The following is a 16,588-nucleotide window of genomic DNA, read 5'->3' on the forward strand; positions in this document are numbered from 1 at the left end:
ATTATTTTCTTTAAAAATTATAAGGAAAAATATTTAGAAAATAAAGAAGATTTAGCACTTCAAAGTCACCAGCAAAATTGATTATATTCATGTAGTTTATTTCAACTAAAAAGGGAAAATTTTTAAAGAAACACAATTTCTTTTAGTTTGACATCACCCAAGCCAAATATAACATTAGATAAGGTGAAAGCATCCATATTAGAGAAATGAAAACTCAGAACAATCCAAATTGAGATAAGTAAAACTGTGGAAAGTGTAAGTGCTATGCAGACAACACCCTGAGGACACAAAATGCCAAAATTTCATCAATTACATTCCGATTTCCAGTGTTTAAGCAGTATGTCAACAGCACTCAGCAAAATGGCTTCTCCAACAACCGTGCATGTATGTACCAAAGTGATGCATGCAGTGGCCTGGATGGGAGCAGTGCAGCCTATGGGGCCTTGAGGGGCACTTCTCTGGGCACCTCTGCCAAAGAGATTTTGGAGGAGATGATGCTCACAAGTCCAGTAGGATTAGTTATATTAAGGTACCCTTGTTCAAGAAATCTTACTGTGCATGTACAGTATGTATGAACTACTAAAAACTTCTTTTATGTGACAACTTACTTAGAATCTGTGTGATAAAAGCAAAAAAATTAACAGGAATTATTTAACTGTGCTATTAACATTTAAACTTTGTTTAGAAGTCTGCTTCCTGGAAAATAGAATTTTTAAAATTGTAATTTTAACTCTGACTCTTCTAGGGATCCACTGCAGCACTTAGATTTATTTCCCATAATTCCAGATTTTTCAAAAAGACAACAGTTAAATACTAATGTCTTGACAACTTCATGTATAACAATGTGCAGTGAAGTTACTGGGTACATTTAAAAAAGGACAATAACATTACATTGTATTTACCATGTGAGTATTTCACTCCAAAATCTCAAATTAATCATATGGCATTTTATTCTGTGTTTTGGCATTCTGTGAGCACATTCTGATTACAACTTTTAGTAACAATAGTATCTGAATATTGAAGACTATTATTTGCTCTGGGAATTTTTAAAGAACATCTTAAAGTTTTGATATATTTTTCTCCTTAAATACTTCTTCCCAAAACTACCAAGTGCATTATTTGAAGAGACATTTGGTGGTATATCAAGGGGAATAAATACAAACCCAAAACATAACCCCTGACTTAAACTCTTCCAATATTATGGTTTGATGAGAGATTCAGAGTTCCACACAGTATATTTCATGAAAAAGTTTCAAATTTGCTCTTTGAATTATGATTGAGTAATTATGCAAGCTAACTTTTGCATTGTCAACATTGCAAACCAGTATTTAAACAAAGTGAAATTTAAATATAGCAAACTATTCAAAATTACCTCATGAATTCTGCCAGTAAGTTTTGCAAATCACTAATGAAGCTTTTGCAACAAAAAAAATTCACTCCAACTGTCTTTAGAAAATGACAGTCCCATGCTAATCTGGTAAGAATTTGCTGTATTTATGATGTGAAGATAGACAAGACTAGTAAAATATGATAGACCTGAAAATCCCAGAAATTATTACTTAAGAGAACAGAAATGGGAGTAAATGAGAATGATATACCAGAGTGATGTCCTGATGCATTTGGCTTGTATTCATAAAATGTTTTCATATCTCTTCTGCTTTGCACAAAAATTCATTGCTAATGCTTGTAAATGAAAACACGAGGTATAACGTATAAAAAGTAGCAGAAATGACACTTGCTAATCATGGCTTCCAGATGGGATGCATGATGCTTGCTCTTCATGGACTAGCAGGTCATAATTATGGTGTCTGTGATTTAACAGGTGAAGCATTTTGGATTGTGCATATTGTTTTTACTCTGATATGGATAAATCTATAGACACAATTTTTTTGCGCTTTTTTTTTTGGTTATATGAAGAACAAAGCACAGGGTAATAATGTCTTACAGTCCTGAAAACCTGCTTTCTAAAATGTGTGTGTGTGTATAAATATGCATGCTCCAATTTAATATCTAGAACATTCTGCTTTTCTGACAGCACAAAAAAAATCAAGTTAAACACGTGGTGTCTGAGTATTCTTCAAAAGCATTTCTAAATTATTAATGTTAGTAACTTACTTTGCACACTTACTATATACAAACTCCTAAACATTTAAAGTCTATTTAACTGTTTAAAATTCTACAAATCATATCCTTACCATTGCTTTTATTTTGCTCTTTTTTTATGACTTGATCCTCATGAGCAGCTCACAGAAAAGGTAATGTATACTACTTCAAAATAATCTGCACATTGCTTTCTCCAATGGAAAACCAGTACATCAGTACTGCCTACAAATTAGCATTTTAAGCATGTGGATGAGAACAGTAATCTCTGAAAATGTTTGATATAAAACCTACTTGTTACATGGTAGATTTAGGAAAAATATGCAAGACTGAAACAGAAAGCTCTATATATAAAAAAAACCCAACAAACCCAAAAGAGCCCCAACCAACGCTCACCATTAATGATCTACATAATACTTTAAGATTCTCTGTAAGTCCAAACAATCTTAAAAAAAAATCAGATTTACACAGTGGATGAATATTATTCATTCTTTTCATTCATAGACAATGAATGCTATTTATTACAATTGGGAGTTTGTTTTCAGGGACAAATAATTATATTATGCAAACCCTGTGAATACAGAAAATAGCACTTTCTTAAATAGTGATTATAAGACTTAAATAAATAAAAATAGAAAAACCCCACAGAAATACTGTATTAGTAGAATGTATAGACTGCTAGTATCCAGGTGGTATGAGGCTTATTGAAGTACTGTTTTTCAAGGACCAAGACTCGACTACTTTTCAACTGCATTTTGTTAACAATGAGGTACATCTGCAAGTGCTTAATTATTATATTCTAATTTTCTTTCAGATAAATCTTTAATATTACCTAATAATAATCTTTATTATTACTGATAATAAGTTTTAGATTATATTATTTGTTACTATGCTTAATTGTTCATTATTTCTGCTGTACAGTATGATAGGAGATAGATAGGCTTTATCTCCCAATAAAAGCTTTTCTTATTTGCTTTTCTTTTAAGGAGGAAGAAATTGTTGATTGGTGGAGCAAATTTTATGCTTCAATAGGAGAATATGAAAAATGTGGACAGTACATTAAAAAAGGATATGACACTTTAAAGGTATTGCTCAGGATAAAATAAGTGAATATATTTCAGAGTCTGTAGGCCCAAGACCTGATCAAAACTGTCTTTTTTTTTTTTTTTTAATGCTCTTCAAAATTTAACTATACATGATTTTCTATAAAGGTTCTTTCCTAATTCACATTATTAAATGAAAGTTTTAAGAAGATATCTTGGCTTCTCTTCTACTTACCTACACTTATTAAGAGATGTATTAATAATTTAATCTCGCCTTCAGTCAAAGGGAATTTTACTCTTGACGTCTTTGGGCACCAGGCAGATCCTAAATAAACATACACATTGAGAAAGTATGAGCACAGAGAATCAGTACTTCTGCTGTTTGTTGGCTAAAATTTGAAGTGAGACTACTTTCATTCCTTGTCTAATACAGCTAACAAAGAAAGTAAATCTTATGACATGCTGCTTACTCTGGTTTTAACCAAGCCTAAATGAAGCTTTATCACATGTTCTCCAAAACATTGCATTTGCTCCCACTTTGATATAAAAATAATTCCAAAAGGTTTGGATCCCTAAAATATTCCATCAAACATAAAATACTTTGCAGTGCCATTATAGTGGAGCTGATATATATGATAATTTCTAAACTTTCCTTTTTTCTTTTTTTAAGGTGTATGACTGTGAATTGGAAAAAGTACCTGAATTCAATAACTTAACAGACTTCTGTGATACATTTAAACTATACAGAGGGAAATCTGAGGAGAGTGATGATCCATCAGTGGTCGGAGAATTCAAGGTAAATTTCAAATGATGGGCAACAAACAAATGCTAGCTGCAGTCTTTTGTATGCAAATGGTTATTTAAGTAGAGCTACATGCAAGCATTTCAGCTTAAATATGGATGTGTACATTAGTAGGGGCAACAGATATTGGTAACTACTTAGCTACAGGCCTATCTTTTTCAAGGAAAGTACAGCTACACATTGCTCACACTAGATGTGCTAGATGTTAATTGAAAATAAATATAATTCCTGCTAATGTGACCTTCCCCAGTAACCGTGGGACAGAACCTTCCCAGATAACCTCTCAAACAGGACTAAAATTTCAAAAAGCACATTTTTAGAATGATTTTGGAAAAGGTATTTTGTACTATGCCTGTGTTTCTGTGACTTTTATAGATTAAAATAATGCTAATGTAGATAAAACCAACCAACCAATCAAAAAACCTCCAAACTTTGGATGATGTTTTTGGAGAGAGAAACAAAGTATTTGTTATATATTCTTAGTTGGAGCAAAACTGAGCAACTGTGTTGACATCAAAACAGCTGAATTGAGTTAAACTGTCAAAGGATATAACCTTGTCTTTTTAGTGTTATCATTCAAAACCCGCTAAGATAAAAAAGAATTTTAGGTCACTGTGGATCAGGCTATAATTTTGCTACTCATATATTAAATATATACATATATATTTTTAATATATGTATATATTTAATGTATGTATTTTATATATATATTTGTGTATATCTATATATATTATATATATTTGTGTATATTTATAATATATATGTATATATACACAAATATATATACATATATGTGTATTTATATATACACATATATATACATATCTATAAACACACATATATATATATACATATATATACACACATTTATATACATGTGTGTATATATATATATATATACACACACATACACACTCATATGTATGGCCACATATAGAGTGTGTATGTGTAGGATAAATAAGGAAAGGCAGACTGAGCAGAGTGCCTTTCCCGCATCCCTCCGGCCAAGCCCGCGCGCTGTGTTCCAGGGCTCGTTTAAGATCTACGCCTTGCCGGACGACCCGGCGGTGGCAGCGCCGCCGCGGCAGTTCCGGGAGCTGCCGGACAGCGGCCCCCAGGAGTGCATCGTGCGCATCTACATCGTGCGAGCCCTGCAGCTGCAGCCCCAGGACAACAACGGGCTGGTGAGCCCTGCCCTCCCCCGCTCTCCTAAAGCTAGTCTTGATAACTGTGTCTTAACCGTGTTCTTTTTTCTTATTTTGGATAGTGCGATCCTTATATAAAAATAACTCTGAGTAAAAAGGTGATTGAAGACAGAGATCATTATGTGCCTAATACCCTCAACCCAATCTTTGGCAGGTAACATACTTTTTTGTATTTTCGATTTACTGTATTTTAGAATGTTTTCCTAATTTTTTTAAGCTAAACCATTACTTGAAATATTCAGTGCTCTATTCGTACTTATATACTGACAGTTAATTGTGAGTAAAATTGCATAGGGTGTTTTCCTTTGAAATCATTAGAAAACACAGATGTTTGCCTCATCTGTAGATTTTCTTTGTCATGTGGGTAAATTGCACAAAGTAAAACAATGTATATGTCTTTAAACCAGCCTGTGTTAGGCATATAAGAATAACAAAATATGCTTATGGAATAAGGAAGAAGTTTAAACTGAGAAAACTAGATGGATCTCACAAGTAATCAACTCAGCATGCATTCCCAGTACAATGGTCTTTCCATCAAAGGTTAATGACACCATTGAAATATATTAATAAAAAATACTACTTAGGAATAAAAAGTTTCATCATCTGCATAATTACTACGAAATTCTAGGTCTAGTTTAGAGTTGGAGGAGGATTTTGATAACTTAGAAGGTTCAGAGAGGAGGAGTAGAAGGATTATAAAGAGTTTGAAAAGCATAATTTGCAATCATGCACTACAGGTTTTCAATTGTTCAGATTATGCAAAGAAATAGACAGCAAAGATACTTGATTACAGACACAAAGTAACTTCCTTCCTCAGTCCCAATTCAAGCTGATGCACAGAAAACATCTAAGTAATGCATTGTGCTGAAAGGAAGGAGGTAATATCCACAGGAGTAAAAATGAAATTATTTATAAATGCAAATAGAAATTGGAGCATGAAAGATAACTGCTGCTAGATTTATCAGCACTGGAAGCATTCTTTTAATACCTTCTAAAGGCTATTGCTCAAAAATAAACTAGTAAATGCTTTTTTCTATTTGTATTTTTGAGTTTAAAAATAAGAAGCATTTCTCAAAAGAGCAATAGCCTTAATGGGCAATTTTTGTGTTTAGAATGTATGAACTCAGCTGCTTCTTGCCTCAAGAAAAGGATCTGAAAATTTCAGTCTATGATTATGATGCATTGACTCGTGATGAAAAAGTGGGTGAAACCATAATTGATCTGGAAAACAGATTCCTTTCTCGTTATGGATCTCACTGTGGCATCCCCCAGCAGTACTGGATGTAAGTAAATTTTGTCTGTTGAAAATTTTAATCTGTAAGACCTTGTACCCAATCTCTAAAAATACCTTAATTCTATGGTTAAAAAACAATGCTGTGGCTTCTCAAGGGTACTTGTTGTGCTTGTTCTATCATCTAAACTCCAAGTGAAGCCGTAAATCTTCAGAACAGCCTTCACTGAAAACCATGGCATCAAATATTTTGATATTTTCTTAACCCAGTAATGTACGTTATTTCTGTCCAGAGAACTCACACTTAACAGAATTTTCTGACCTACTGTTGCAAGTAAATATGAAAGCATATGAGAGTGTGAATTATTTTGATATGTAAAGAAAAAACACTCTGTCTTGGAAGGTAATTGAGCTGATACAAAATTGTGTCACTGTATCAAACTCCAGAGCCCTCAATCTAGGCAGTTACAGTGCTGCCCTTTCTGAGGTAGTTTAATGAACATGTTTTACATGATGTGTAAATGCCTTGAATTGTGAATAATTTTAGGATATGTTTCTTTTGCTTTCATAAAAGTTCAGGTGTGAATACCTGGCGTGATCAATTAAAACCCACACAGTTATTGCAAAATGTAGCCAGGTTTAAAGGCTATGCTCCTCCTGTCCTCTCTGAGAATGGCAGAAAGATTAACTATGGGGGTCAAGACTATACTTTGGAGGATGCTGGTGAGTTGGTTCACTTATTTTATATGTATGTCTTAAATTCACATTGATAAAATAGAAAACTTTCCAGTTATTTATGGAATACTAGAAATATATATTTGATTTTTCTCCAAGTTGAACACACTTTTGTGCTCAGTTTTAAATATCTAAATTTTTTTTTAAGTTCAATTGCAAATTCTAGTTCATAAGCCCCTGGTTTTTTCCCATTTATTTTATTTCAGAAGCTAACAAAATCTTGCATCAGCATCTTGGTCCATGTGAAGAGCGGTTAGCCCTTCATATCCTCAGAACCCAGGGTTTGGTACCTGAACATGTGGAAACAAGAACCTTATATAGCACTTTCCAGCCCAACATCTCCCAGGTACTGTGAGCTGGCTCGGTTAAGGTATCTCGAAAGCAGAAATGGAGCATTCCAGAATTTATGTCATGTTGTTAATGGTGTGGTATCTCTGAGGGGGAAGAGGGCTACAAATCATTATTGCTTGGTTTAAAATATAAAGCAGGTTAGTCTAGAAACATAATAAAATGCAGCTTTTTAAAGAAAGTTTCTGTAGAAATGAGAAAACTTATCTGACAAGTGAAGGGGCCATGACAAACCTATGTGCAACAAACAATCCCTCATCCATCTTCACTGCCACAGGGAAAGCTGCAGATGTGGGTGGATGTTTTCCCCAAAAGCTTAGGACCACCAGGCCCTCCGTTCAACATCACTCCCCGAAAAGCCAAGAAGTGAGTATCCCCACCTTCTGCACACCCTCTGGCAGCCTTGACAAAGCAATCCAAATCTCTCACCCCAGATACCTCTCTTAGGTATGTCCTGCGTGTGATCATCTGGAACACCAAAGATGTCATTCTGGATGAAAAGAGCATCACAGGAGAAGAAATGAGTGACATCTATGTGAAGGGGTAAGAGCATTCTGTCATGTAACACTTAAAATGAATAACATTCAGAATGTCCTGGGACTACCTTGACCATGGATTTCAAATATTATTTGGTTCAGCCAAATCAAATGCTAACCTCAGAGAACTACAGAAGTGTTATCAGATAAAGCACAACCAGTTAATGTGTGGTGTAAGATCCCAGAATGTCATTTCTTGAGTCAGACAGCAACTGTAAAGGCAGAGAGTTGGCTTAGGTGCTGCATGACTTGGACTCTTAATTTTTATATTCCCTCATCTTAATATAAAAAAGCAATAAAAAGCAGAGAAATATACTACCAGGCAGATCTATATACTACCAGGCAGATCTAATTTCTTACTAAATAAGAACTCAGCAACTCACCACTGAGTTCTAACAGCACAGCAATGGTCTTAGATCAGAAATTCAGTTCAGATGTTCCTTTTTACAGTGCTAAATTGGAACCCAACTGCAAAGGGGCGTGGAAAACTTCCCAGCCCTCTGTGAGCAATTCTTACAGCTTGTCTGCAACCCCTTAATGACACAATAACAGTACAAACAGGCAATCCCACAGTGTAATCCCACTGCAAACACCAGACACATCTCTCCATATTTTCAGATGGATGCCTGGTAATGAAGAAAATAAGCAGAAAACTGATGTTCACTACCGATCATTGGATGGCGAAGGGAACTTTAACTGGAGATTTGTTTTTCCTTTTGACTATCTCCCCGCAGAGCAACTCTGTTTAGTTTCCAAAAAGGTAAGTATTCCTAAAGATTTCAATTCTTAGAATACAGATTCTAGTTAGCCTGGTAATTTGTACCTACATATTGAAAGAAACAATTTGGCTCAGTTCCATATACTTTCTCGCACTGCTGTTGTGAAGAGATTCATTTTGCCTTGGGGCAGGAGCAACACTCTTAACAACAGCAGCAGTCTGCTTTTAGCTGGGCAATATTAGATCTCTTAATACTTCCACCAAGCCCAGAATTCACAAGTACTAGCAGACTCCAGCTTTGAATTTCCATAAGTATTTTTAAAGGTGTTTAGTATTTGTTTTTTAAAATTTTAGGAACATTTTTGGAGTCTTGACAAGACAGAATTCAGAATCCCACCCAAACTGATCATTCAAATATGGGATAATGACAAGTTCTCCTTGGATGACTATCTGGGTAAGATTTTGATTGAAAATAGTTACTGTTCTCTCAAGCAAGATATCAAAGTGAACAAATTTAAATTACCACATAAGGATTGCATTTACAGTGAGACACTGAGCATGGAAATATACTCCAGCTTTCCTTCTCACTGAATGAATAAGTATTCACTCAGTAAAGGCCTACTGGCAGGTAAACCAAGATACTTTTCACTCAGGTAAATCCTCTCACAAGGCATATGAAATAATAAAATGCATGAAAATTTCTTTCTTTAAGTAAAATTACTTAAACAAGGGCACTTCAGTTCTAAATAAGAGTATTGACAATAGCACATAGTTTAGGTTTAAGCAATCTACTTCACACTGTTATTATTCCCCACCTTTTCTAGGGATACTGCTCTGCACAGGATTCTCTGCCCTGTATTAAGACTGCTCCAAAGTCTTTAGCTTACGTACAAACTATACAGGCCTCAAAATCTGAAAACAAATAGTTGATATATAACCATTATTAAAATTTGCTAAATTATGCATTCAATTGTCAGCAATTACTTATTACGTTGCTGTATTTGGGTATCTTCCATTCAGATGCGTGGGGAAAAAAACCCCTCTATTAAAAAATCAAACAATTTTGCAAGCTCTTGTTGAGCTTGCTAAATCAATTTTATCAACACAACCAAGACAGGCTTAAACACAATGTGTCCCACTTCCCTGCCTCACAACATCTTTAGACAAACAGGAATGTAATGTGTCTGTTGATTGCCTTTCCTGTATTTCCTGTATATGTATATGTTTAGAGATAGCAAGGTTTATGTTGAGCTGCTGTGCTGTATGGTTGGTTGTGTTATGCAGTGTTTATTTTTGTATCCGCCTTCTAGGCTTTGTGGAACTTGATTTACATAAAACAATCATTCCAGCAAAAGTTCCTGAGAAGTGTAATATAGACATGGTTCCAGAGTACAAGGCAGACAGTTCTCAGAAGGCTCCCAGGACTGCCTCTCTCTTTGAGCAGAAATCCATGAAAGGATGGTGGCCATGCTATGTTGAAAAGGATGGCTCACGTATTTTAGCGGTAAGGTTATTTCTTCTTTTAAAAGTACTTTAGATGTGCTCACCTTTCCTTTCAAATTACAAAGAAAGACTGTAAAGAGTCTCCTACTTAGCTGTTAGCTTTCAGTGGATAGACAGAGGAGGGGTAAATAGGACATTCCATGCACAAGTTCAGGAATTTGGTCCAGCAACAATTTTTTGTTTTAAAATGTGAGATTAATGCTTCATTTATGTAGTTTGTTGCTAACTTTATTCAACCTGAAAGACTGTGGTGCCAGCTGAGTCATGCTATCTTGCCAAAGCAGCTGATGAAGTAGTGTGAATGAGTGGTTGCTAACTTTGTTTAACCTGAAAGACTGTGATTGCATTGAGTTGACTGTGGAGCATGACAGTTGAGTCATGCTATCTTGCCAAAGCAGCTGATGAAGTAGTGTGAATGAGTGCAATTTCAATAAGATGCTTGTCTCATGCCACTTTTTTTCTGAAGGGTAAAGTTGAAATGACACTGGAAGTTGTCAATGAAAAAGAAGCTGAGGAAAGGCCAGCTGGTAAAGGAAGAGATGAACCCAACATGAACCCCAAACTAGATCTACCAAAGTAAGATATTTCTATCCCACTGGCTTTAGAAATACCCAGTATCTAGTTACTCTGATGCATGCAGTAATATATTAGTCATCAGTTATCCTTGGCAAGAGTCCATTTATAAAAGCCAATCTTATTTCCTCCTGCGAGCATTAGGATAAAATGCAGGATGGTTTCAGTACTAATGGCACATGTTTACTGCAGCTGCTACCTTACATTTCAAAACTGTCTGTTTTCTTCAACCTCAGACCAGCATGTTTTAAAGTGTTATAATCTCATGCTTAAGTTTTAGAGTATAAATAATACTTGCTTCTTTCAAAATGCAGCCGGCCAGATACTTCCTTCCTTTGGTTTACAAATCCCTGCAAGACCATGAAATTCATTGTGTGGCGCAGGTTTAAATGGCTCTTCCTAGGCCTCATCATCTTGCTGATTCTCCTCCTGTTTGTAGCAGTGCTCCTCTATTCCCTGCCGGTAAGGATTTGTGAATGTTGCTGTTCCTCAGCTGTGGGATGAGCTTAGACAGCAGTCACAAACAGGATACATTCCTAACTCAGACAGAGTCTATCACCTCTGCTTTAGCAGGAGATAGGGATTATATCCTTATAGCTAAAAAAAAAAAAATCAACTTATTTTTAATGAGAAACAATTAAAATGTAGGTTAAAACTAACCTATTAACTAAAGATGGAACAAGGAACTGCTTTAGAAGAGTTAATAACCTACACAATTAAAATAGCTAATAGCTGGCCTAGAGTCTACATTAGTCTGAAAAAAATTACCTATTTTCACTGTATTTTAACTCAAATTACCACACCCTAAATACATTTTGATTCATTTTAATATTTAAAATGTCTTTTCCAAGTATTTTGTGTACATCATTTTACCTCTCTTGTTTCTTTCCTCCTCCCCCAACAGAATTATTTGTCAATGAAGATCGTGAAACCAATTTGAGGAAGATTTTTTCACCTCATCTTTTTAAATAGTGCTGAAATTTCACCCCAGGCTGTGGACCAAAATCAGCAAGGCTCTCCATCCTTTGTATCTGCTTGTATTTAGAACGGTAAAATAGATAATTAAGACTTTCAATAAGGTTAGCCAAGGTTCAAGAGGTCACAGAAGGTGGTTTTTAAAAACAAGGAATAACCCACGACCCCCATTTTTTTTACTTCAGTGGTATCTATACATGGTAAAGTTCTGATGTTGATTTAAAGTGGATTTTTCATAAAAATCACTGAGAGGAGCTGCCTGCTATTGATATCTCTGGTTTTTAACAGATACTTTCTTTTGAATATCTTTTTTGTTGGGCACACTTTGAAACTCTGTATTTTAAATTAAAGGAAAACAATCACTATTTACAATTATGTCTACCAAAGAAACATCATAGTGCAACCAAAGGGTCATACATTGTTTCTAGTTCCAAAGTTTTCATCATCATGCTGCTTAAAATTCGTATTTGCCATGCTGTAGACTTGACAACACTATACACAGATCCTGACAAATTCATAAACATAGAAATTAATTATAATTTTTTTAGTATAATTACAAAATTTTAAATAAACTTATCCACAAGTAAAACACAAGTTTCCAGTTTTCTTCAACTATTACAAACTACAATTTATTAGGACTTGTGCTTAAGGTATTTTTCTGTTATCTGCACAGTGAAGAATAAGGAAATACTTCTGCACAAAGTTCTTATTAATTTATTCATTAGTTAGGAAATTAATAAAGAAATCTATTGATTAGTTTCACTACACTCCTTGTATTTAGAGATGATCATGCATCAAAAACAGGAGGATACATGACCTAGAATCAACCCTTGTTTGAAATCTGATCTGCACATGGGAAGTATCTCATTTTGCCTCAATCTCCTCTCCCAAGGCAGAGTAAAATATAATCTGCACTAAAAATCAGGTTATAGTCTGTGATTCTATCTTACTTTTATGGAGGACTGATGCAGAAGCCTGAAATCAGCGTTTGGTGTGAGTGTCAATTTTTGACTGGATAAAGGCTTCAGCTATCTTTAAAAAGATGTCAAAATAACTACAGAAATTAGTCTTTAAAAACTTCTATCATTGTATTTAGTGACATATTTAACACTTTCTTATAACACAGTACTGTAAAATAATAAGCATGTACTTGTTGGGCAAAGTAAGTGACCTTATTCTGCTGGAGGAATTAGGTTAAAGGTCTAATATTAAATAGCCTCCATCATGTGAAGTCCCAGTGGCTAGAGTGGAGCAAGCAGCAGTCACCCTGTCGAAAACATAACACCACGCTTAGTTTTTTGTTGTCAAGAAACTCTCAAGCATCTTGACCCTTGAATGAGAGCTTAGAGCTGGAACTAATCACTATCCAGATGGATTGTCTCTCCAATAATGATGAAATAGCACTTCAGAAATAACCAGCAATTTGCATGAGCTAATGTTTGATCATCCACTATTAAAATCTGTCTCAATCAATGCCATAAATCTGACAAACGGTAAAAATCACAGCAAACTTATTTTCATGCAAGACAAGAAAGTGTGCTACTTCTAAGGGTTGTAATTAGAAAGCATTTAACTTCAAAGGGTGTGGAGCAGAGATCCAAGCAAGCCTGTTCACAGAGCATTTGAAGAGTGGCAGGTACTGCCCTTCAGAGTGGAGTTCACCCTCTTCCAGATGCCTTTTTGTTCAAGCATGCATAGGCTTGATCGTTTCACTTCAATTAGGCAGTGCTGTTAAAAACATAACTGAAAAGTCTGAGAAGCCATTCCGGCTGCCAGCCTGCCCCAGTAACAAACAAAAGACAGCACATCTTCACAAGAAAGAAAAGGTGATCATTTATATTTACAGAGCGTGCTAGTCAAATCTGTAATCCCTGGTGCAGCTGCTGTGCATGACTCCAACATGCAACAGGTTTTTGTCTAGCTGGAACAGTTACCAAAGATTTAGCCCTGTGTTGGAACAATTTGGTGCTGCTCTCACCGTGCATCGATGACTGGGATGTTCACTTTGGCCAGTCCAGCTCTGAACCACTCCAGTTACCAGCAGCTGAGCCAAATGGCCTGTGAGGCCACAGAAAAGAGGGTAGAATGTAGATGTTCCTGATACCACTCCTCCTTATTACAGGAAATTACTTAATCCAGGGAATTCCTCCTCCTATGAGTTTGTTTTGCCAGCCAGCTGGAACAGCCAGGGAAAGGCTAAAGCTAAACTGAAAGTGCTTATAACAAAAAATGGGTAACTAGCAGCAGGATGTCAGAGTCCTCCTGCCTCTGCCATCACACAGGTTCAGAGATTTTTGATGCACTCTTTGATGCACTCAGTAGCCAAGCAGCACATCCAAGCATTCCTATCAATGCTTGCTGTAGTGGTCCCAAACCCTGACTACTGGAATGGGCTGTAAGGAGGTTAACAGGTACTGTCATGTACTTTACAAAGAGCCATCATGTAATTAAAGATAAAATATTTGGAGAAACTTGCACCTATACCAGCTCAGTGTAAACAGGCAGTAAATTCAGGCACACTTACAAGCTGTTCTTGCATTTCTTTAAACAACCACAAGATGACATCCCAAGTCGCATGTGCTCACAAAGGCCTTCCCATACTTCTGTTTTATTCCTACCCTAAATACATCCTCCATATGGAGATGAACAAGATACATTTAGTAATCAAGGGAAAACAGTCCCATTAAGTCCATTGCTTCTGTATTCGAAAAACACAGCTGTAAGCACATTTGAGACCTACCTATTACATACAAAGTGACTCCAAGCCTGGTCCTTACTGACCTCTATATTGTTGTATCCACTCCCTGTCAACTCCCAAGCAGTACTAAAGTGTGAAATGGTAGCATTCAGTGCTGCATCTTGTGTCAATTTACTAGCTCAGCTTGTAAATACTATACAGCTTTTTACACAGTACTTGCCATTGCTCAGAGCTGCCACGTCATGTTCACAGGCAGGGACATGAATTAGAAAGACAATTCTTTAATGGAAAACTATCAACTTCTTTAAAAATTCATGTGCAAAAAAAATTACACATTTCATCTGTCAAGTCTGACCATGCTCTGACCACAAAGTTACCCTTTGAAAAATTTATTTCCCTTGTAATCTTTACTGTGGCTAAGAGATTGCATTCACTGACAAGTGCAAGATGAGAAACACTGTAGGGGAAAAAACACTTTCCTGAAGCCTGCAGGATATATTGCAGGTGCTGAAAAAAGACTCCAAGACAGTTCTGTTCCTTTCCCAGACCTACAAGGAGTCAGAACTTGGAGTGGAAAGCAGCGGGCTTTGAGAACACAGCAGCAGGTACCAAACACCCGAAATGGGCAGTGGGACCCCGGAGTGCCTGCACAGAAGGGAGTGGTGCTCACTGCATTTCGGAGAGCTACCCAGAAGTGGTCAGTGAGCAACACTGAGCCTGCAGCGTGTCTCACACAGCACCGGGCTGAGGAGGGTGCCAGCATGCACTTGGGGTCTGCAGACCAAACCCTTCCTCTCCACTGCTTTGTGCAGCAGTGCTGCTGGGCAGTGACTGCAGCACAGTGCAGTGCAGCACGGCTGGGCAGTGACCACAGCACAGTGCAGCAATACTGGGCAGTGGTGCTGGGCAGTGACCGCAGCACGGTGTGGCAGGAGCAGCCCGGCACACTCAGCCAGGCACCAGATTCAGGTTTAAACCTTTCAGGCAGAGAAGTGAACTGAACCTTCGCTTCCACGCTCCTGTGTAACTCCCCTGTGTCACTGTTAAGCAAATTCAGTAAAAGAAAAGCAGACACACTGGGCACCACCTTCCAGGAGCAATTGTGGGCAGGCAGTAGCACAGACAGTTGTATGAGTGAACCTGTCAGCCCAGGCCTTTGGAGATACTGAAGCTTTTGGCCATGATGCAGGTTCAGTGCCAAGCTGGTTGGCTGTAAAAACATACACATACTTCCAGACAGGAAAAGGTGCAGAACCAGGAGAGACTGGAGAGTTTATATAAACCTGAAGTGCTGTTAGGCAGTAATGGAACAGCTACAGATCTGCATCTAAGCTCCTGAACTCGCAGTAGTGCCTCTTCACACAGCTGTGTGTCTGTTGGGTCACGTCACTGCTCTCTATAAAACAGCAGTTAGGAAAATTAATGGATTTGGATGCATCATCAAACAGGAAACAATTAATAAACCCAGGATATGTTAACAGTGTTCTATCAATCATAATCCTCATATGTTCAAACCCTGTATTTTATTTTGCCACAGGTCTCAAAAAAAGGCACATTATAAATGAATATAAAGATCCAAATATGGATAATGAAAAGAATCAAGCACAAGCAAGGAGGATAAGGCTTCCTGTACAAGAAAAGCTTGAGACATCAGCACTAGCCTGGAAAGTGGCAGAGCAACAAGAAAATAACAAGTGTCTAAAGTAGGCACTTTAGGGAGGTAGAGGACATAAATCAGATGCATTTCTTCAGGGACTATATTAAAAACATGCACATGCACACATGAAGACTCCTTCTCCCATCTCTCCAAACCTTCAAACTAAATGCCAAAAAATTGACAAAATATTAAAGGAGACGTTTTAGTGCAGATTTTACATGACTGTTGGAACATACTGGCAGAGCATATAATTTAGTTTAATTAGAACAGAGAAAGCCTGCAATGCCTCCCTGCATTTACATATTAGGACAACGTTATGAAATAAGCAAGCTCTGATACTTCACTGAGTCCCATCCTCACTGGAATCCCCAGAACAGTATTCCACTCTAGGATAGATAGCACTGTGCTTCTGAGAGGAGGATTATGCACCCACAGCTGTGAAAGATGTCCTTCTCTGTTGAATT

At 36.7% G+C, this 16,588-nt stretch overlaps 1 protein-coding gene across 4 annotated transcripts in view; it reads left to right on the top strand.

Moving 5' to 3' along the window:
- MYOF (myoferlin) overlaps window positions 1-16,114 on the top strand; it is a 65,728-nt gene extending 49,614 nt beyond the window's left edge. The window contains exons 39-56 of one of the 4 annotated variants that reach the window (XR_005953462.1): window positions 328-384; window positions 2,244-2,255; window positions 3,087-3,185; window positions 3,814-3,939; window positions 4,974-5,129; window positions 5,213-5,304; window positions 6,263-6,433; window positions 6,956-7,104; window positions 7,323-7,462; window positions 7,742-7,830; window positions 7,912-8,007; window positions 8,619-8,760; window positions 9,073-9,172; window positions 10,029-10,222; window positions 10,688-10,797; window positions 11,109-11,256; window positions 11,699-11,843; window positions 16,005-16,114. Coding sequence is in view for 2 of the 4 variants with exons in the window: in XM_041415577.1 (XP_041271511.1) it covers window positions 328-384; window positions 2,244-2,255; window positions 3,087-3,185; window positions 3,814-3,939; window positions 4,974-5,129; window positions 5,213-5,304; window positions 6,263-6,433; window positions 6,956-7,104; window positions 7,323-7,462; window positions 7,742-7,830; window positions 7,912-8,007; window positions 8,619-8,760; window positions 9,073-9,172; window positions 10,029-10,222; window positions 10,688-10,797; window positions 11,109-11,256; window positions 11,699-11,734 (1,917 nt within the window). In the remaining 2 variants the exon portion in view is untranslated. Of the gene's footprint in view, window positions 1-327; window positions 385-2,243; window positions 2,256-3,086; window positions 3,186-3,813; window positions 3,940-4,973; window positions 5,130-5,212; window positions 5,305-6,262; window positions 6,434-6,955; window positions 7,105-7,322; window positions 7,463-7,741; window positions 7,831-7,911; window positions 8,008-8,618; window positions 8,761-9,072; window positions 9,173-10,028; window positions 10,223-10,687; window positions 10,798-11,108; window positions 11,257-11,698; window positions 12,024-16,004 lie in introns of those variants that run through there. The other 3 variants (XM_041415577.1, XM_041415579.1, XR_005953463.1) reach the window with 3 other exon arrangements.
- Window positions 16,115-16,588: the final 474 nt, after the last annotated feature.

Source organism: Onychostruthus taczanowskii, unplaced genomic scaffold (assembly GCF_017590055.1).
Source record: "Onychostruthus taczanowskii isolate IOZ18803 unplaced genomic scaffold, ASM1759005v1 scaffold5, whole genome shotgun sequence".
NCBI lineage: Eukaryota > Metazoa > Chordata > Aves > Passeriformes > Passeridae > Onychostruthus > Onychostruthus taczanowskii.